At 39.6% G+C, this 22,500-nt stretch overlaps 2 protein-coding genes across 3 annotated transcripts in view; both read left to right on the plus strand.

Annotated features, from left to right (window-relative positions):
- Positions 1-2,587, plus strand: part of prpf19 (pre-mRNA processing factor 19) — a 14,848-nt gene extending 12,261 nt beyond the window's left edge. The window contains exons 14-16 of the mRNA XM_062045981.1: positions 1-81; positions 1,687-1,792; positions 1,882-2,587. The exon at positions 1-81 is cut by the window's left edge and continues 2 nt beyond it. Coding sequence (XP_061901965.1) covers positions 1-81; positions 1,687-1,792; positions 1,882-1,979 — 285 coding nt within the window. The 3' untranslated portion in view covers positions 1,980-2,587. The remainder of the gene's footprint in view (positions 82-1,686; positions 1,793-1,881) is intronic.
- Positions 2,588-9,360: 6,773 nt separating this feature from the next.
- Positions 9,361-22,500, plus strand: part of tcirg1b (T cell immune regulator 1, ATPase H+ transporting V0 subunit a3b) — a 29,560-nt gene continuing 16,420 nt past the window's right edge. For both annotated transcript variants that reach the window (XM_062045982.1, XM_062045983.1), the window contains exons 1-9: positions 9,361-9,499; positions 12,928-13,051; positions 13,371-13,449; positions 14,654-14,802; positions 14,881-14,976; positions 15,056-15,117; positions 20,628-20,754; positions 20,822-20,904; positions 20,983-21,076. In XM_062045982.1, the coding sequence (XP_061901966.1) occupies positions 12,935-13,051; positions 13,371-13,449; positions 14,654-14,802; positions 14,881-14,976; positions 15,056-15,117; positions 20,628-20,754; positions 20,822-20,904; positions 20,983-21,076 (807 nt within the window). In that variant the 5' untranslated portion in view covers positions 9,361-9,499; positions 12,928-12,934. The remainder of the gene's footprint in view (positions 9,500-12,927; positions 13,052-13,370; positions 13,450-14,653; positions 14,803-14,880; positions 14,977-15,055; positions 15,118-20,627; positions 20,755-20,821; positions 20,905-20,982; positions 21,077-22,500) is intronic.

Genomic DNA, 22,500 nt, shown 5'->3' on the forward strand with positions numbered 1-22,500 from the left:
GCACAGGATAGTTCTCTGAAACTTTGGGATCTGAGGAAGCTGAAGAACTTCAAGACAATCACACTCGACAACAACTATGAGGTACAAAAAAATATTATGTCATAATGAATACGTAATATTTAGGGCATGTGTGTGAAACTCTGGCCCGCGGGCCAAATTTGGCCCGCCGTGTAATTTCACTTGGCCCTTGAGACGATATCAAATCAACACTAGAGCTAGCCCGCCGATTATATACAGCGACGGTGCCGCGGTAACACCGAATTCACCACTAATTGTCATACTTGCCAACCCTCCCGGGAGACTCCCAAATTTCAGTGCCCCTCCCGAAAATCGTCACGGTTTTCCTCCAGTCCAACGAGTGCTGGCCCAGTCACATATGTGCGGCTTCTGCACGCACACACAAGTGAATGCAACGCATACTTGATCAACAGCGATACAGGTCACACTGAGGGTGACCGTATAAACAACTTTAACACTGTAAGAAATATACGCCACACTGTGAACCCACACCAAACAAGAATCACAAACACATTTCGGGAGAACATCCGCACCGTAACACAACATAAAGACAACAGAACTAATACCCAGAATCCTTTGCAGCACTAACTCTTCTGGGACGCTACAAGGTGTGTGTGTGTGTGTGGGGGGGTCTGGTGGTAGCGGGGGTGTATTTTGTAGCGTCCCGGAAGAGTTAGTACTGCAAAGGGTTCTGGGTATTTGTTCTGTTGTTTATGTTGTGTTACGGTGCGGATGTTCTCCTGAAATGTGTTTGTCATTCTTGTTTGGTGTGGGTTCACAGTGTGGCGTATATTTCTAACAGTGTTAAAGTTGTTTATACGGCCACCCTCAGTGTGACCTGTATGGCTGTTGATCAAGTATGCGTGGCATTCACTTGTGTGTGCGTACAGAAGCCGCACATATCTTGTGACTGGGCCGACACGTCGTTAGAATGGATGAAAAGCAGACATGACGACAGCTCGTAGAGGACGTTAAAGGCAGTGCCTTTAAGGCACGCCCCCAAGACTGTGGTCCGGGTTGACTACGAGATATAAAGACTGATGAACGCCTTGGTTGGATAATGAAGGTTGCCTCAGCTCAAAGCCTGAGCCCCGACATGAATGAACTAGCATCCAAGAAAAGATGGCAGGTATCTGGCTTGGGCACATCAGATTAGATCAGTGTGTTGCAAACTGAACAGTTTAAAGTCCTGAATGGTTGGTTTATTCATTATTATTTTATTTTCAAATTTATTAGCCTGTGGAAAAAGTTCATGTTGATATTTACCTCAGAAGGCTGCAAATAGAAAAGAGGCATTCAATTTTTATTTAAAATGTATTTGATATGCCATCGATATTTTTTAATTATTATTATTATTATTATCTGAAACTGGATTTTGCATGTCACTATAAAGTTATATAAGCCTTGCTTGTTCAATATTCAATGCAAAACTTGTTTGGGTCCCTATTAAAAGGTTAATTTGCTCAATCTTGGCCCGCGGCTTTGTTCAGTTTTACATTTTGACCCACTCTGTATTTGAGTTTGACACCCCTGATTTAGGGGGATTGCTTATTTGTTATCATAAAGGAGGAGTGCTAATGCAACACAATCGATGACTGGTGTCTCACATTGGTTTTGGTCAATTACTTTGAGTTGATTGGAGCATCAATCCCCACTTTGCTCTTTCAGGTGAAGTCCCTTGTGTTCGACCAGAGTGGAACTTACCTGGCTGTAGGAGGGTCCGACATCCGCGTCTACATCTGCAAACAGTGGTCAGAGGTCCTCAATTTCACAGGTGAGAGCACACTTGCCAGTATATCGCTTGATTTCCATACCAAAGGTCACATTGTTTTGATTCATTGCTTTATTTTGGTGCATGCATAGACCACACAGGTTTGGTGACCGGCGTGTCCTTTGGAGAGAACGCTCGCTTCCTGACATCCGCCGGAATGGACCGAAGTTTGAAGTTTTACAGTTTGTAGAGAAGAATAATTTGGTAACACGAGGAAAGAGGTAGCCCAGTCAGAGATTGTGAATACATACTTGGCCTAGTCATATAATTTTTAGTTAAAGGAAAATCTCTGCTAACTGTGCTTCTTTAGTTAGTTCTCATGTGCATGCATGAACACCAAAAACTATCTATTTCAAATCCAAGCATCTTAACTCGTTGTTTTCCGTCAATTTAAATAATGTGAAATATCAAACAAAAGCAGCATCATCGTCTTTTATTTTCCTAGAATCCCAGACTTAAGCGGTGGTATTTTCCGTGTGTGTGTGTGTGTGTGTGTGTGTGTGTGTGTGCTGTATGTGTTTAAAGGCCAGTTACTACTCTAAAGTGAAATCCCTGGCTCTTAACGTAGAGCAGTTTTATATGGTTAGATGGGTTTAACTTTAGTAACACAGTCCAGAAGCCGGAGGGCATGCAGGTGTAGATGATTATCTCATTTAATTTCCTATATCCATCCGTACATAAAGAATTTTGATCGTTGTTTTTTTTTTTTGGCGTCAAATCTAATGTGTTTCTCAAAATGTGCTATTTTACCTGTTGAAACCTTACTCTTTTACAATAAAATATCTTTTGTATGCCATTCTTCAGATCCCAGCATCCATTAAAAAGGAGGTTTAGAACACCATTGCCATGGAAAATGTCAACCCTGAAGACATTTTGTTCCATTAAATATTTTCAGTGTTAAACTTTTTTTTTCTGCTTTAAATAAATATAGGTGAGATTGGCAAGCGATATTTATTTTGTTAGCATTTTATAATTGTTAAATCTGTTCTTCAAAATTAACTTGAAATGGCCAAGCGACACATGTCAACACATTTGTTCCTTGAGACAAAAATGTCCAATTGAGAACCACTGAAAGTGTTTTTTCTTTTTCCCCAAACAAAATACATATTAAAAAAAATACTGCAATCCTCAAGAATCCAGTTTGGGCCACTGGTTGTCAATGTTTTACTAATTCATCAAGATGGTTATATTGCGCCTTTTACGGTTTACTGCAAGGGTTCCTTGCTCCTGGAATCATATATGTCTTAATTTAAAACTTTATTTTTTGCAAATATTAGCTCATTTGGAATTTGATGCCTGCAACATGTTTCAAAAAAGCTGGCACAAGTGGCAAAAAAGACTGAGAAAGTTGAGGAATGCTCATCAAACACTTATTTGGAACATCCCACAGGTGAACAGGCTAATTGGGAACAGGTGGGTGCCATGATTGGGTATAAAAGCAGCTTCCATGAAATGCTCAGTCATTCACAAACAAGGATGGGGCGAGGGTCACCACTTTGTCAACAAATGCCTGAGCAAATTGTCCAACAGTTTAAGAACATTTCTCAACTAGCTATTGCAAGGAATTTAGGGATTTCACCATCTACGCTCCGTAATATCATCATAAGGTTCAGAGAATCTGGAGAAATCACTGCATGTAAGCGATGATATTACAGACCTTGGATCCCTCAGGCGGTACTGCATCAAAAAGCGACATCGGTGTGTAAAGGATATCACCCCTTGGGCTCAGGAACACTTCAGAATACCACCGTCAGTAACTACAGTTGGTTGCTACTTCTGTAAGTGCAAGTTAAAACTACTACGCAAAGCGAAAGCCATTTATCAACAACACCCAGAAACGCCCCTGGCTTCACTGAGCCCGAGCTCATCTAAGATGGACTGATGCAAAGTGGAAAAGTGTTCTGTGGTCTGACGAGTCCACATTTCAAATTGTTTTTGGAAACTGGACGTCGTGTCCTGCGAACCAAAGAGGAAAAGAACCATCCGGATTGTTCTAGGCACAAAGTTGAAAAGCCAGCATCTGTGACGGTATGGGGGTGTATTAGTGCCCTAGGCATGGATAACTTGCACACCTGTGAAGGCACAGTTTTATTTGCCAGCTATCGATTAGCGTTTTAGTAGGTGATTGCTCTAATTGCCATCTAGCGATTAGCACTCTAGTTGCCAGTGTTGCACGACCAGTCTTCCTTACAGGGAATAAAACACGCTGGTCACTGCCAAGTTCTTTGGATGACATATATGTTGAGTAAAAAAGACCACCGAGACAGAATATCGCTTGGCCAAATTTTACTAAAGCTTTAGGAGACCAGCCCTTACAACGCAACAATAGCACCAGCAAGCGAAAACAGCCCCTCTCGCCCAGAAAGAAGCACAGCTGCTTCTTTAAAACAAATAAGGAACTGGCCAAAACAGCTCTCTGAGCCGACAAACAGGAGCCCTCAAGACAAAAGAGAGTTTACTAGCGGACATAAGATAAAAGCAAGGAGGTCACGAAAAGACACACTACATGGAAAAATACTAGCTGCCACATGACTATGGATTTAAAAAAAAAAACACTTAAAAATATCTCATTCTCACACAGGCTAGTTATTGTTGCAGCAGTTGTCAGCTAGAGATTGGCGGACTAGTTTCCAGCCAGCAGTTGGCGCTCTAATTGTCAGCTAGTGATTAGTGCTCCAGTTACCAGCTACATATTAGCACCACTGTTACTATTTCTTTGCACAATGCAACGTACCTTTATGACCGGTTTAATACAAAACACCATTTTTTACAAGTTATATAAGTAGGGGGTCCCTGGCCTGGACAACGTTGAAGAACTCTAGTGTGTGTACTGTAGACACTATGTAAGAAAAATGTTTACTGAAATTACTGGCTTCGTTTTGTCTTGATAACAAAGAGTTGTTATGTAAGTATGCCACCATAGCAAAATCACGACGTAATGTTAAAAGTATGTCAGTTTCAAGTTGAAGTAATGCAAATATTACTGTGATACATTTACAGCAGTCTTGAGGGCTGATTAAGTTTTTGTTTTAAGTCGTGACGCAGTACATAAAACTCGCATATAGTGTATGAAATCAATGTTGCTGCCAATCTAATTGAATTATAAGCAAATATTGTACTCATTGACTTATATATGAAGGAATATATTTTTTAAACAAAAATGTGGTAAGATATCATGTTAAGGGAGCTAAAGTATATGATTTACATTTTTAATATATATTTAAATCTTGTAGATTGTCTAGTTTAAAGTGGACAAAAATATTAATACTGTACATCAGTGTTTTTCAACCACTGTGCCACGGCACACTAGTGTACCGTGAGATGTGCTGTGGGAGATGTCATTTCACAAAAATATTTTTTTGCAAACCAGTAATTATAATCCGCAAATAATGTGCCGTTGTTGAGTGTCGGCGCTGTCAAAAGCGCGGCAGAGTAACCATGTAATACTCTTCCATATCAGTAGGTGGCAGCAGGTAGCTAATTACTTTGTGGATGTCGGGAACATGGTTTGTCGTGATCACAATATGCAGACGACAGCATGCAGGTAAAAAGGTATCTAATGCTTAAACCAAAAAATAAACAAAAGTCGAGTGCCCCTAAGAAAAGGCATCGAAGCTTAGGGAAGGCAATGCAAAACTAAACTAAAGCTGAACTGGCTGCAAAGTAAACAAAAACAGAATGCTGGATGACAGCAAAGACTTACAGCGTGTGGAGCAGCAGGCGGCGTCCACAAAGTACATCCGTACATGGCATGACAACACCAAAATAGGAAACACTACACACAGGAAAACAGCAAAAAACTCCAAATAAGTCAGGGCGTGATGTGACAGGTGGTGACAGTACACCTACTTTGAGACAAGAGCTATAGTGATGCATGCTTAGTTATGGTTGGAATTTATGTCCAACAATTGCGAGAACGACTTTTTACTGTCAATAACGGCTACTGAGTTTCATTTTTTAATGATTTCTGCTGGTGGTGTGCCTTTGGGTTTTTTCAATGAAAAAATGTGCCTTGGTTAAAAAAAGGTTGAAAAACACTGCTCTTGTGCAACAACGCCGGAAATGTGTCCCGTGAAAAAACGTCCGACCGGAAAAACTCTAATAACTAAAGTTCCTTGGGTGAATAACGTAAACTCACTACACCGGTATGTTTTAGCGCTTTCATGGCGAGTCTACTGACAGATATAAGTAAGAACTTTACACTACTTTGGCAACAGCGGAGGATGAATGTCACATAAGAAGAAGATAGAGGAAAAGAAGGAGTTAATTGATTTTGCTGTCAGCACGAACTACAAAGGCGGACACACGCACATTTTCAGGACTTATGCAGATTCCAAATACACATCAGAAGGTAAGTAAAGTTGCTTTTGTATAATATTGCCAAGCAAAACACCATAATAATACTGTATGTTGAAGCACAGTACAATCCAAGTGGTGCGGCTTCATAGCTTACCAATGTCCTAAGTTAAAGTTAAATACTAATGATTGTCTCACACACACTAGGTGTGGTGAAATTTGTCCTCTGCATTCGACGCATCCCCTTGATCACCCCCTCGGAGGAGAGGGGAGCAGTGAGCAGCATCGTGGGCCGCGCCCGGGAATCATTTTTGGTTGATTTAACCCCCAATTCCAACCCTTGATGCTGAGTGCCAAGCAGGCGTGGTATTGGGTCCCATTTTTATAGTCTTTGGTATGACTCGGCCGGGGTTTGAACTCACAACCTACCCATCACATGGCGGACACTCTAACCACTAGATAAACTAAAATATTTTGATAGATTTTTGAGCGCCATGTTCTATATTCTCAATGGAACATAACATTTTGGTGTTGTTTACTTGAGTCATATTGCAGTCTACACATTTCTTTTTATTGTGTGTGACTGCCATCTACTGGCCACTAGGGCTGTGAATCTTTGGGTGTCCCACAATTCGATTCAATATCGATTCTTGGGGTCACGATTCGATTCAAAATCGATTTTTTTTTTTTCAATTTAACACGATTCTCGATTCAAAAGGATCCTCTATTGATAGAATACATAGATTTGAGCAGGATCTACCCCAGTCTGCTGACATGCAAGCAGAGTAAAAAGCTTTTATAATTGTAAAGGACAATGTTTTATCAACTGATTGTAATAATTTTAACTATTAAATGAAGCAAAAATATGACTTATTTTATCTTTGTGAAAATATTGGACACAGTGTGTTGTCAAGCTTATGAGATGTGATGCAAGTGTAAGCCACTGTCACACTATTGTTCTTTTTTATAAATGTCTAATGATAATGTCAATGAGGGATTTTTAATCACTGCTATGTTGAAATTGTAACTAATATTGATACTGTTGTTGATAATATTCATTTTTGTTTCACTACTTTTGTGTGGTGTTTGTGTCTCCTCTCAATTGTTGTGTGTGGTGTTTGTGTCTCCTCTCAATTGTTGTGTGTGGTGTTTGTGTCTCCTCTCAATTGTTGTGTGTGGTGTTTGTGTCTCCTCTCAATTGTTGTGTGTGGTGTTTGTGTCTCCTCTCAATTGTTGTGTGTGTGGTGTTTGTGTCTCCTCTCAATTGTTGTGTGTGGTGTTTGTGTCTCCTCTCAATTGTTGTGTGTGTGGTGTTTGTGTCTCCTCTCAATTGTTGTGTGTGGTGTTTGTGTCTCCTCTCAATTGTTGTGTGTGTCTCCTCTCAATTGTTGTGTGTGGTGTTTGTGTCTCCTCTCAATTGTTGTGTGTGGTGTTTGTGTCTCCTCTCAATTGTTGTGTGTGGTGTTTGTGTCTCCTCTCAATTGTTGTGTGTGGTGTTTGTGTCTCCTCTCAATTGTTGTGTGTGGTGTTTGTCTCCTCTCAATTGTTGTGTGTGGTGTTTGTGTCTCCTCTCAATTGTTGTGTGTGGTGTTTGTGTCTCCTCTCAAATGTTGTGTGTGTGGTGTTTGTGTCTCCTCTCAATTGTTGTGTGTGGTGTTTGTGTCTCCTCTCAATTGTTGTGTGTGTCTCCTCTCAATTGTTGTGTGTGGTGTTTGTGTCTCCTCTCAATTGTTGTGTGTGGTGTTTGTGTCTCCTCTCAATTGTTGTGTGTGGTGTTTGTGTCTCCTCTCAATTGTTGTGTGTGGTGTTTGTGTCTCCTCTCAATTGTTGTGTGTGGTGTTTGTGTCTCCTCTCAATTGTTGTGTGTGTCTCCTCTCAATTGTTGTGTGTGGTGTTTGTGTCTCCTCTCAATTGTTGTGTGTGGTGTTTGTGACTTCCCTCTCCCCAGCCCAGTGGTTCTTAACCTTGTTGGAGGTACCGAACCCCACCAGTTTCATATGCGCATTCACCCAACCCTTCTTTAGTGAAAAATAAAATGTTTTGGGTTTTTCCAAATTTCAAGTTATATGTTTTTTGGTAACACTTTAGTATGGGGAACATGTTAACATCTTAATTTAGAGTGTTTTGGACACTAGGGGAACATATTCTAAGTAACAAAGACTTAATTTGGAGTTATTTGGTTAGGGTTAGGGCCAGGGTTAGAGGGTTATAATAAGGCCATGCCGAATAAGGCATTAATAAGTACTTAATAATGACTATTTAAGAGCCAATATGTTACTAATTTGCATGTTAATAAGCAAGTAACTAATGGTGAATATGTTCCCCATACTAAAGTGTTAGCATGTTTTATTAGTGGTGCACTTGATGAAGCGTGCATGAACATCACCTTGTTCAAACAACAAAACCAACATAAACTCACAACAAATGACACACCTGCAAATCAGTCTGACTTCTGCTGTTGTCGTATCCGTAATACGCCGATAGGGAGAAGTTTTTATTTACACGATGAGTCGGGTGTGTTTTGACCTCCGCCGAATCCCTGAGCCCGACTCACCGAACCCCTAGGGTTCCATCCAACCCAGGTTAAGAAGCACTGCCCCAGCCACTTGGTCCAGCTCTTCCCGGGGGATCCCGAGGCGTTCCCAGGCCAGTCGGGAGACATAGTCTTCCCAACGTGTCCTGGGTCCTACCGGTTGGACGTGCCCTAAACACCTGTTCGGGTGGCATCCTGACCAGATGCCAGAACCACTTCATCTGGCTCCTCTCGATGGTATTGCTGTGTATTGTTTTGTTGAATTGATTAATAAAAAATAAATAATAAAAAAATTAAAAAAATGTATTTTTAAAAAATGAAAATCGATTCTGAATCGCACAACGTGAGAATCGCAATTCGAATTCTAGTCGATTTTTTTCCCCACACCCCTACTGGCCACATTTACAATTTCACCGTGTACCGAACAAAATAGCTTCGAGGTGGGTAAGCACAACCAAAATTATTCCGTACACTTCCGCACACTCTTGGCATTCTCTAGATGAGCTTCAAGCACACCTGTGAGGTGAAAACGCTTTTGAAGCACATCAGAAGAACGCCAAGAGTGTGCAAAGCAGTAATCAGATGCAAAGGGTGGCTATTTTGAAGGAACTAGAATATAATACACATCAATATTGTTCAACAAAAAACCCACTCGGAATGTTCTATTTTGAAACTAAATCTCTCTTTGCCGCCATTGGGCCGGCGCGAACTTCCGGTCTGGTGTGGCGGTTTTTGCTGCGTGTCACGTGAGACTGCAGTAACGTGACTTTCCCAAACAGGAAGTGGAAGTCCAGATCACGCAAGTTGCCATCGACACGACGTCTGCTTCTCCCCGCTGCCGGGACGGAGACATTTAAGGAGGAAATCATCCCAACAAGCAGGTAAGCCATTGTTAACATTGTTAACGTTTCGTGCTCGTCTGCCTGCCCACTATCACTTCTAGCAAACCTTGACCTTCTTCCACACTGAATGGACACCACCATTTATACCCCAAAACAAGCTCGTATTCTCTAATAAACAACTGCGAGACATGTTCTCCGGTGTTTGTTTTGTTACAATTCCCTTTTAATTGGCGCGGCGTGACAAAAACAAACAAACAGTTGGATTGTGAGTCATATAACCCAGGACTCTACTTTAGTTTTATACCCTCGACCACGGTTTTGTTTCTCAAAACAAGCCAGACGTATTACATTTGTATTCCAATATGATGGAAGTAAATTGTAATATAAAGTTGAACTTAGCCTTATTGAAGAAAACAGGGATAAAAAAAATCCCTCACACATTGTTCCCAACTGACAAATGTCAGCTTCCCCAAAAATTGCTGTAGAAGTCGTACGTTACTTTTATTTTTTAATAACTTTCCCCGCCTGGACTGTACATGTCAATTAAAGGCCTACTGAAATGAGATTTTCTTATTTAAACGGGGATAGCAGATCCATTCTATGTGTCATACTTGATCATTTCGCGATATTGCCATATTTTTGCTGAAAACATCGACGATAAAGTTCGCAACTTTTGGTCGCTGATAAAAAAAGCCTTGCCTGTAGCGGAAGTAGCGTGACGTCACGGGTTGTGGAGCGCCTCACTTCTGCACATTGTTTACAATCATGGCCACCGGCAGCGAGAGTGATTCGGATCGAGAAAGCGACGATTTCCCCATTAATTTGAGCGAGGATGAAAGATTTATGGATGAGGAAAGTGAGAGTGAAGGATTAGAGGGCAGTGGAAGCGATTCAGATAGGGAAGATGCAGTGAGAGGCGGGTGGGACCTGATAATCAGCTGGGAATGACTAAAACAGTAAATAAACACAAGACATACACTACCGTTCAAATGTTTGGGGTCACCCAAACAATTTTGTGGAATAGCCTTCATTTCTAAAAACAAGAATGCAATGCATACTTGGTCAACCGCCATACAGGTCACACTGAGGGTAGCCATATAAACAACTTTAACACTGTTACAAATATGCGCCACACTGTGAACCCACACCAAACAAGAATGACAAACACATCTCGGGAGAACATCCGCACCGTAACACAACATAAACACAACAGGACAAATACCCAGAACCCCTTGCAGCACTAACTCTTCCGGGACACTACAATACAACCCCTCCTCACCCCCGCTACCGCCCACCTCAACCCCGCCCACCTCAACCTCCACATGCTCTCTCAGGGAGAGCATGTCCCAAATTCCAAGCTGCTGTTTTGAGGCATGTTAAAACAAATAATGCACTTTGTGACTTCAATAATAAATATGGCAGTGCCATGTTGGCACTTTTTTCCCATAACTTGAGTTGATTTATTTTGGAAAATCTTGTTACATTGTTTAATGCATCACAACAAAATTAGGCGTAATAATGTGTTAATTCCACGACTGTATATATCGGTATCGGTTGATATCGGAATCGGTAATTAAGAGTTGGATAATATCAGAATATCGGATATCGGCAAAAAAGCCATTATCGGACATCCCTAAATAGAAGGCAAAACTTTAACTTAAATAAACATTGAAAATCTTAAAGTGCATTTTTTTCCCAGTTGGAAAGACGTGGTCAGACGTTATCTTTTTGTTTGCCATTCTCTTGTTAGTCCGTGTTGATGGCCGTGTATTGCCCATCCGATTTAAAGCTGAAATAAAATAAATATAGGGGTCTATTTTTAAATTTAGGTTTAAATCATGCAAGCGAGTGATTAATCCTGATTAATTCAAAGGTGTGATTTTTCTGATTGAAAAAAGGGAATCATTTGACAGCACTAATACATAGAAAAACAAAGCTAATACTGTAGTCCACATTGAAATCTTCACATGGAAGATTGCATTTGTTTTTGTTAAGATAATCAAAAACGGTATTTTCAACTTGTTATTTTTTGGTCACAGGGAACAAATGTGCTGGTGTCAAACTAATTTTAGCTGTGGGGCCGCATGGAGGAAAATCTGTGCACACGCGGGCCGGACTATTAAAATAAAGACAACTTCAGATTGTTTTCCTTGTCTTACTTTGGACAAAAATAGAACAAACACATTCTGAAAATATTACAATAAAAATGTAGAAAAAAATACCGGCAGCGGTAAAGTTTAGATCCATGAAGGAAAGAAGAAAGTGAATGAATGTTTGTAACTGAATACATTTACATATGCATAAAAATGTGTTTTATTTTGTATAATTTTTTAAATGAAATAGGTCACGTTTATGACAATCTTTTATAGAACACAATATAGAATGTGAGATATAACAGGATAATGCATACATTTATCATTTGTTTTCAAAACAGTTACAAAAAGGTGGGACCCCAGAAATGTACTGTGGGACCCCATTTTTATGACTTGATTTTGAAAATTCCTAGCGCCAACACTGATGGGAGTATTGGTGCGTGCAAAACAGCAGCAGGCGGCTGTGGCCTTCGTGCCGGTTATAATACTAATCAAATATCATCCCGGGGGCCATAGATAATCCGGATCTGGCCCCCGGGCCTTGACTTTGACACAATAATCTAAAGAACAGAAATTACAATTAAAAACATTTTAAAAAAGTAATATCCTTAAATTGAACTTGTATCAAAGTATATTTATAAAACACAGCCAAAATAGCTTGGAAAAAAATAAGAATGGCACAACATATCCCCAGGGTTAAAAATGGTATAACAAAGCAAAACTTTAAAACAACACAAATCTCAGCCATACACCTCATAGAGTTGTCTGTTAAGTTTGTATTATTAGCTGGTGAATTACAATTTAGCTTAGAATGTGGCACTAAGAGCGTTTGGTGAAGTGAAAGAAGGTTTTTGTGCAAGAATGGAATTTTCTAATAGTCACCTGACTATCAGATAATGCTTCCCCTTTAACATTTAAGCAATTTATTGTAAGTCTGCTCACTGAGTGCTTTTATTTTCTTAACCTCTTAAGGCCCAAGCTGTTTGTTTACATGCTTTTTTTTATTTCTCTATGCTATTTGGGCTTATTGGACCCTAATTAGAATAAAAACTAAGAATCATCTTTTGATATGATGTACTTAGTCCATAAGTACACAAATGTGTACTTCATGTTTAGTGACATGCTAATTCTTATTTTTACACTTTTTTCCCCAAATTCCATTGTATGTTATACTCTTCTGACACCACCAGATGGCAGTATAAGTGTCCACATAAGTGGCCATAAGACCCCAATTCAGTAGTGTACACAATTTTGGAAATAAGAGCTAAAAGGTGCTGTCCACGCATGTGGCCACTAAGCCTTTAGTTAATACGTGCATGCTTGTTGGGTGCAAAATGGAATTGACTGTATTAACCAAGTTTCTTTGTTGTGCAGGCCAGCTATGGGCTCCATGTTCCGCAGCGAGGAGGTCTGCCTGGTGCAGCTCTTTCTCCAGTCCGGCTCGGCCTACAACTGTGTCAGCGAGCTGGGAGAACTGGGCCTGGTGGAGTTCAGAGATGTTAGTCCTTCTGTGGTCTTCAGAACAAAGAGAGGCCTCTTGCTAGCCTCGTGAAGTAGTCACGCTCTGTACACATTTAATTCAATCTTCCATCCAAGCCGTGTGTCACATTTGTCTGCCTTCGCTTGTTTCCTTCCCTTGTTCTTAGTCTGCGTAATCTATTTCCAACCTTTCTTAGGGTCTTCTCTTCCATTTGCATCCAAATCTGACCCAGACAAGTCATTGTTACTGTACTGTACCGTATGTGGAAATCCTCTCCATTCCCTTGTGACCCGATGACGAATTTAACGCTTTTCTTCCTCTTTTCTTCTCGTTTTAGTTAAATCCTAATATAAACGCCTTTCAGAGGAGATTTGTCGGGGAGGTCAGAAGATGTGAGGAGCTGGAGAAAACCTTTAGTGAGTATTGTAGTGTTCCCCACTTATACACACGCTGACCACAGCAAGAGCACAATCCAATAGGATCCAGGGTAGGAGCTGCTTTTACAAAGACAAAAAGGCACACAGCTAATTGTTTAACAAAGATTCATATTGCGCAGGGGTGTCCAAACTACGGCCCGCGGGCAGCAGTCAAAGTTCCGTTTGGCCCGCGAGAAGTCATTAAGGTTAATAAGGACTCTGACTCGTGAGTTGCCTTCAATGTCATTTTAAACATCTGACAATTTCATTGCTGTAACTTTGCCACTATCTTGTGGACATTATGAGCAATTAAGGTTAATCAATCAATCAATCAATGTTTATTTGTACAGCCCTAAATCACAGGTGTCTCAAAGGGCTGTTAATGGCCATGAGTTGCACTTTGAAGTGTACAGAGCACAGCATTTTTATGTATGACCCAATCCAAACAACCTTTCCCACGCATGGCGCAAAAAAAACTGACACAAAAAGTCAACACACATGGTCACACATAACACATGTGGACATTATAAAAAATGTACAAACACAACACATAATTCAAAATTGCACCCTTTAAATCTCCTGCATTGCATGATTGGAAAATTGCAAAGCCACATTTGGAAGTAAACAAGGTAGGAGTCTAACTTTCACATACTCTTAATATCCAATTATATTGATTATTAGTGATGTATCCATTATATTAATTTAATATGTACACATAGGTCGGTGTATATATATATATATATATATATGTATGTATGTATGTATGTATGTGTATATGTATATATGTATATATATATATATGTTTGTTTTTATGCCTTTCTTCTTTGCACTGCAAGTTGACGCTGCTTCTCACCTGAAGTTTAGCTGGCGGACTTTGGCTGAAATGATAGTTAAAGCCATTTTTTACACAACTTTTTAGCAAGCTAGTAAGGTAATAAGCCCACTATCTTACCGAGTTGTGATCGCATCAAGTCCGCTTAAACAAGATTAGGGTGAAATGTTCCCACTCTAGATGTTTTCACGACGTTGTTGCGAGGGGCTGCGCTGACTTGATTCCGTCCACAAAAAAACACGAGTGATGACGTCACCGACTATTGTCGACAGATGACTTTGTCGGCCACAAAACCCCTTTTGTCCACCACAATACTCAACATGTTCAATAAAAACGTCAAACACTCACTGATCCTCTTTGACCGCCCTTCAGCTTTCCTGGAGCAGGAGATCAAGAGATCCATGTCCCCTCCCTTGAACGGACACCTCCTCCCTCCTTGTCCGACACCTTTGGCCCCCCAGCCCAGAGAGCTCATCACCATCGAGGAAGAGAGCGAAAGACTTGCCAGAGAGCTCCGAGAGGTGGGCTGAAAGACCCCCCTGTCATCTCTTTTGGATGGTTTTTTTTGTATTTTTAAATGTGTACGCATTGCCTTGTAGGTGTCCAGGAACAGAGACAGTCTTCGGGCTCAGCTGACCCAACTTTGCCAGTACAGAGGGGTGCTGACAAAAACCCACTCCCTCACAGCCTCCCAGGTGATGACAAGAGCACGGTTTACTTCTTTTCTTTTCAAATCACATGCAACACTAATTGTCCTTTTCTGACATTTCTCAGGCACCCCCACCTATTCTAGAAAGCCAAGGCCTGTTTGATAACCGCCATGACGTCCGTCTAAGGTACACGTCATCGAGTCTTAATACAGGTGCTCCTCGGGTTACGGACGAGTAACAGAATTGTGATGAACCTAAATCAGACCTGGGCAAATGAAGGCCCGGGACCATTAAGCTTTTCAATCTGGCCCGCCGGACATTCCCAAATCATTTTTTAGATCTTTAAGATGTAAAGTGTAGCTGCCATTATGATGTGCACTCATGTTTTCTAATGACCGTAAGTCTTCAACTATACTAAGTATTTCAATGGTTGGAATCTGCTCTTTTGCATGATGTACTAGTTACTATGGTAATGTACCGTATATTACCAAATAGTAGCCCGGGCGTTTATTTCACAAAATCGATTTTGGAGACAGGCGTTTAAAAGAAGCAGGCGGTTATTTGCACAAGGCTTTTATTTATTTTTGCACCAGGCCATTATTTGGTTACAACGGTTACTGTCCAGTATTTTTTTTTCGTACAAAAAACTTTAAATGTAAAAGCTATTGTAAACATACAAACAAAAAAACAATAGATCAACATGAGGTATGCTATCAAAAGACAAGAGATCAACAAGGCCTCAACATGGCAGGAGTGCAACAATTGTCAAATACAATACCAATACTAAAAATAAATCAACTTTTTAAATAAAGCAGCCTACCGGGAAAAATAAAATGATGGTACCAAGTACTCAGGTATAAAACCCACCATCAAAACAGAACAATAATACTGTCACTTAAATCAAATAAAGGCTACAGTACTCCAAGTTTTAAATAAAGCAGCATACAGGAAGAATAAAATGATGGTACCAAGTACTCTATAAAACCATCAAAACAATAATACTGCAGCAAACGCAACCCCAGTAGCATTTTCATCTAAATTATGCAAATAACAGCCCATGGGCGGCTATTTGGACATAGGCGGTTATTAGGAAGAGGCGGTTAATTCACAAAATGGGGTCAGACCCCGGGCGGCTATTAGGACATGGGCGGTTATTTGCACAAGGGCGTTTATTTGGTAATATACGGTAATTAGTTACTATGGTAATCTATTTGGTTAGTATGGTAATGTAAGTCACAGCAGCTCAGACGAGGCACCAAGCACTGTGGGTGGAGAGCGTTTCCACAGAGTGTCAGCGTGAAATGTGGGTATCAGGGACAACAAAGTTCTAAAGCTTAGTGATATATCAGATCGTAGGTGGGTTTTTTTTACCCTTCGCGTTCATATTTCGCTGTGATTGTAAAATGTGTCGATCAAGAAAGGGTGTGACGTTCATATGTTGTCAATATTCAGTGTTTTATCGTTCATAATTCATATTATAAATCCCGTATTCTTTATTTACATTTATTTTTTAAAAAATTCTCAAAATTTGGCCCCCCGAGTCAAAATAAAAGCTTAGTGAGATATCAGATATATCAGATCGATTTTTTTTTTACCCTTTGCGTGCATATTTTGCTGTTTGTTGCATTTTTGTTACATTTTGCTTGATTGTAAAATATTTCGATCGAGAAAGGGTGTGACGTTCACATGTTGTCAATATTCAGTGTTTTATCGTTCATAATTAATATTGAAAATCCCGCATTCTTTATTTTAATTTATTAAATATTTTTTTCTCTAAATTTGGCCCCCCCAAGTCAAAATAAAAGCTTAGTGATATATCAGATATATCAGATCATAAGTGGGTTTTTTTTTACCCTTTGCGTGCATATTTCGCTGTTTGTTGCATTTTTGTTGTGTTTTGCTTGATTGCAAAATATGTCAATCGAGAGGGGGTGTGACGTTCACATGTTGTCAATATTCAGTGTTTTATCATTCATAATTAATATTGTAAATCCCGCATTCTTTATTTTCATTTATTACAATTTTTTTTCTCTAAATTTGGCCCCCCCGAATCAAAATAAAAGCTTAGTGATATATCAGATCGTAAGTGGGTTTTTTGCGTGCATATTTCGCTGTGTTTGTTGCATTTTTGTTGCGTTTTGCTTGATTGAAAAATATGTCGATCGAGAAAAGGAATGACGTCATATGTTGTCAATATTCAGTGTTTTATCGTTCGTAGTTAATATTGTAAATCCCACATTCTTTATTTTCATGTACATTCTGGGTGTCTCATTCAGTAAAAAAATTTAAAATTCCATTCCGTTTAAGGCGTTTTTAGCATTCAATCAAATATTATTGTGAGGTTTTGTATTAGTGTTCCTAAAAATAGATATACCAGCCCTAGACACAATTTTTAAAATCTAAATTAGGCCCCTCGAGTCAAAATAATTGCCCAGGCCTGACCTAAATGAACACCTAATCCACTCACGTTGTACACAGAACACATGAAGGAGGTACAAAATACAATAACAAGCGTAAAACGGGCCCTCGCCCCCGGACGCTTGCGGTCACAGCCTTCCTGATACCCTGACTCACCACCAAAAAATTTGGGGACCCCCAAAATATGAAGTTTTTTACCATACCAGACGCGCCTGCAACATATGGGAAGTTTTTATGCTTGTTAAAGGCCTGAACAAGGCGTCCAAACGTACAGAAGAAATAACAACATTTCAATAGGGCCCCTGCAGTGCTTGCTCCGCTGCTTGGGCCCTAATAAATAAAAAAAATCACTTCATTGTCATTTGTAACATTTAGGATCAAAGTCTGAACTTGAACATGAGAAAAAATGTGTTCGAAATGTATCATCACTCTTATGTGTGGTCATTTTAACCGCAACTTATTTGTCTAAAGTCCCTTGAGGTGTTCGTCAAAGTAAGACCTTTTTTTTCACCCAAAAATGGCCAAAAATTGTCGGACCAAAATTTGGCGCCATACCACGGCCACATCTTATGGTTTAGGGAAAAAAATTACGCAATTTATCATCACTTATCTGTGTATTTTCTTTCATTTTAACCGCGACTCATTTGGTCAAAGTTCCTAGGAGGAGTTCGTTAACGTGGAGCCCCTTTTTTCACCGAAAAATGGAAGACGAAAAACCAAAATAGCCGACTTCGTTTTTGTTTTCAGTTATAGGTTCCTGAGACTTTTATGTGTGTCCCGTCATGATAGACGTCTCCTGCGATTTCCGTGTCCATCCGTGAAACTGGTAGGAAGGGCTCATTTTTCCTAATCTTAAAGATGGCGCTAGAGAGCCACTATTAAAATGTCATTTTCAATACCCCCAAAATAAAACATTTTTCGTCATACCTGACGCAGGCTGCAAAATATGGGGACTTTTTTGTCCCCAACTTCAAAAGTTGTATAGAAGAAAATCAAATCAAAATCTACATTTTAGATTATATCCCAGATTTAAGGGAAAGCGTAGTAAAAGAAACAGAGAACTCCTTCTTACTTTGATCCTTGTAAGTGGCTTGCACACTGCACAGCACAGGGTGTCGCTAGAGAGGCAGATACGGTCAATTCTTATTGGGAGGAGAAAGTCTCAATAATGACACCACTAAGCTGCTTAGTGTTATCACTGTCGATTTCATAGAAGAAAATCTTTTCACATGTTGAAAAGACTACTTTATTTTTGACAATAGTCACGGCGTTTAAGCAGTTTCCACTAGACATGCAACCAATGCTGATTTCCCCACTGAGTATTTTAGCATTTCTAATTTAGGGCTGCAGCTATTGATTATTTTAGTGTATTGATTACTTTGTTCAATTACTGTAGATAAAACACACTTTATAGCCTCAGTGTGTGTTTTAGGGAAAATAGTTGAAATAAACAAAATTTGTTCTACTTTCTTTTTTTTAAGTAATTGGAAATCCTCAACATTTGAAATTGCAGGAGGAAAAGGCTTCTGCTTTCCAGCACAATGTCTTTTCCTCCTGCGTCCGCTCATCAGCACCTCCAACTCCAACCCCATGTCTCATACCGGCTGCTGCTAATAAAGGCGACAGGTAATTAGATAACAAGGCCCACCTGGGCCATCCACTCACCTGTCGCTGTCTTCAAGGCCGGTCCTTGCACACCCCGTTTCGCGGCAGGCCTGCAGGCCACACCCTCCCCCCACACTTACATTTAGCATGTGTGCAACCATTAGCATGATAACAGTTAGCATGTTTCATATACCAAGTTATATGACTCAAAGGCGTATGGCTGCGAAAATAGAGAAAAAAAGTGAAAAATTAGATGAAAAATTTAGCATGCTTAAGTTAGCTTGCCAGCATGCTATCATTTGTATGCTAACAGTTAACAAGTTTTATGACTCTGGTGTAACCGAGCTACGTGTAAGTATGGCTGAGCTACAAGAGGAGGTAAATTGTCTCAGAGCAATCGTCCATTAAGATCGTATGTACCCATTAAATTGGCCCATTTTTTTTTTCATTCATGAATAGCGTTGCCATGGTAACATGAAATGTTCCCAATTTAGAGTACCCCCATCGGCGCAAACAAGACCTTTCCGACGGTATAACATATGTGGGGGTTCGTTGGCCGGTTCGTCACGTATTAAGCGTAAGAGAAACGTGCGGAACTATAATAATAAAAGTTGAAGTATGAGCAATAATAATATGGGCTGCTTGCATTGCAGCAGGCCCATAATGATGAAGAACTTAACAAGAAGTACCAGTACATTTTATGTATACTTTATAGGGGTGTAACGGTACACAACAATTTTGGTTCGGTACATACCTCGGTTTAGAGGTCACGGTTTGGTTCATTTTCGGTACAGTAAGAAAACAACAAAATATACATTTTGGGGTTATTTATTTACCAAATATGCAAAATCTTCCACCAAAAATATTTTTCTAAGTGTAATATTTGATGTGAAGTAATGGGAACCTTGGATAGGTCAATAATTCATAATAACATTGATTTTGATTCAATATTATGTTTTGAGCAATGACCGTTGGAAAGAAAAAAAAACAGCTTTGTTTTATTAGTCAACATTGCAACTTTTTCTAAATGACATTTAACCTTTAAGCTTTTTTATTTCACTTTTGTTATGTTTTTGTTTATTTGAATAGTATTTTTAGAATGTGCCGTGGGCCTTTAAAACATGAGCTGTGGGCCGCAAATGGCACACTTTTGACACCCCTGCTATAGATAATAACAAATTAAATGTGATAAATCTATGGATAAAAAGCAGAGCCTGGCGACGCATGCGCGTTTATCATAACTCTCTCTCTCTGTCTCTGCCCCTCCCTCACCAATGCTGCTGTTTGTTTTGTTTTTAACCCCTTCTTAACCCTGAACGTACATTGAAAATACACGCAACCCTAACTCAAAATGCCGCACATTTGAGGCATTTAAGAAACTCCGCCCTGACAGCTCCGCAAAAGAGGACATGTCCGGTGAAAAGAGGACGTATAGTCAGTCTATCGTAGCCCATTAGCTGCTAGCATGCCGTGTGTTGTGCCTCGGTGTGCATTGTTTACACAACGTGCGTTACGCTACTTAATATGTCCATGTGGAAACTCGTTCGGTACACCTCCGAACCGAACCGGAACTCCCATACCGAAACGGTTCAATACAAATACACGTAGCGTTACACCCCTAATACTTTATGATGAATAAATGGAGGCTCGTCAACACACTGCATCTCTCTCAGTTTTGTGGCGGGCGTGGTCCACCCTTGGAGGGTCCCCTCATTCGAGCGCTTGCTGTGGCGGGCGTGCCGCGGTTATATCATCGTGGATTTCAGAGAAATGGAGGATCGCCTTGAGCACCCCGACACGGTAAGAACTGGTACAAAGAGAAGAGGGGTCACGTCGATCTTCTATGACCGTCGTTTTCTTTCTGTAGGGAGAGTTGGTGCAGTGGACCGTGTTCCTCATTTCCTTCTGGGGGGATCAGATTGGCCAGAAAGTGAAGAAGATATGCGACTGGTGGGTAAATATTTGTACTTAGTTATGCTCTTTGAAGTGACTGCACAGAGCTGGTTACCGATTTTGTTTTTGTTGCAGCTTCCGCACGCAGACGTTTGCGTATCCCGAGAGCACGACTGAAAGAGAAGAGATCCTTCAGGGACTTGAAGGGAGAATTGAAGATATCAAATCAGTACGTCAAACTTTCCTTCCCTGTTCACGTCCACTGTTAGTTAGTAATGTGCGGATCGATACTGAAATATCAATTCCGCCAATACCAGATCTTTCTGCTCTAATATCGATTCTCAAATGAAAATATCGATACTTTTGATACTTTAGTTATTTGAGATAACGTGTATCATTAATAGGAACACGCTGTTAAAAAGTAACTAAACTTGTGTCAATGTTGAATGCTTTTGTTCGGTATTTCCACGTTAACATATTCATGTCACACTTACTTTTTATTCTTATTGTAGTTTTTACTAATTAATGTATTTTAATGCTTTTATTATGTTACTTATTTCCCTTTGTTATAGTTTGAAACACCATTTTCGTTTACTTTGTATAATTTTGTCGTCTGTTTTTTCCGTTGTATTAGCTTGGCAGTATGGTTATTCACTCCACTACCTCAATGTAATTCAGAGTTTGACATAAATAAATAATAACAATAAATGAAGTATAGTAAGTATAAAAATATTACTCCCTATATGTTTATAGTTTTTTTTCCTCTCTATTTATTTACTATCTGTTTATATTATTGTATTTTTTATTATTATTATCATTATTATAATATATATATTTTTAAATTAATTAATTTGTTAATATTATTATTACTTTAGTTATTTTATTTTATTTTATTTATTTTTTCTGTTTTTCTCTTTTTTGGGGGGGAAGAGGTGGCATCGTTGGGATACAAACAAAAAATATTTTGAGATTTAGGGCAGACAATAGATGTATGATGTATGCAAATATGTAATAGATAGGAATGTCTGATACTGGATGTCAATAAGAAGAAAAAAAAAGAAGTATAATAATAAATACATGATCATAACAAATAATATAATAAATATCAAAAATAATATACATTAAATAGCTGTATTCTTTATGCTATGTTATTATTTGAAATGCACAGCTTTTTAAATTTTAGCAGACGCATTTGGTACCTTTGCACAAAGTATTGGTATTGCCGATACCATCCTGAGTTTTACTTAGTATCGAAAAATCAGTGGTATCGCACATCACTACTGTTAGTCTACTTGCACAGTTAAGGCCTGGGTAGGATAGTCACTAAATTAACAATAAACGAAAATGACATAGATAAATTGCCACGTCCGTTTGTTTTCTTCCTGTGTCGCTTCCAATCAGGGAGCAAGAGGGTTCACTTTCTGCATCGCTCTCAGCACCTGAGTGTGTTTATCCAATAGAAGAATTAAATGAAGAGAGCGAATTCTCTTGTCAGCCATCCACAATCTTTGTATCGGTGGGTGGAGGCGAGACCGCTTGCTGACAAACTCAGGATTCACCGACAGAGCTTTGCGGGTCGCTATCCGCTAGTCGGAAGCACTGGAAAGTAACAAAAATTAGGAGGAAAACATTTTTTTACAAAGCCAAATGTCT

This window comes from Entelurus aequoreus, linkage group LG04 (assembly GCF_033978785.1).
Source record: "Entelurus aequoreus isolate RoL-2023_Sb linkage group LG04, RoL_Eaeq_v1.1, whole genome shotgun sequence".
Lineage (NCBI taxonomy): Eukaryota > Metazoa > Chordata > Actinopteri > Syngnathiformes > Syngnathidae > Entelurus > Entelurus aequoreus.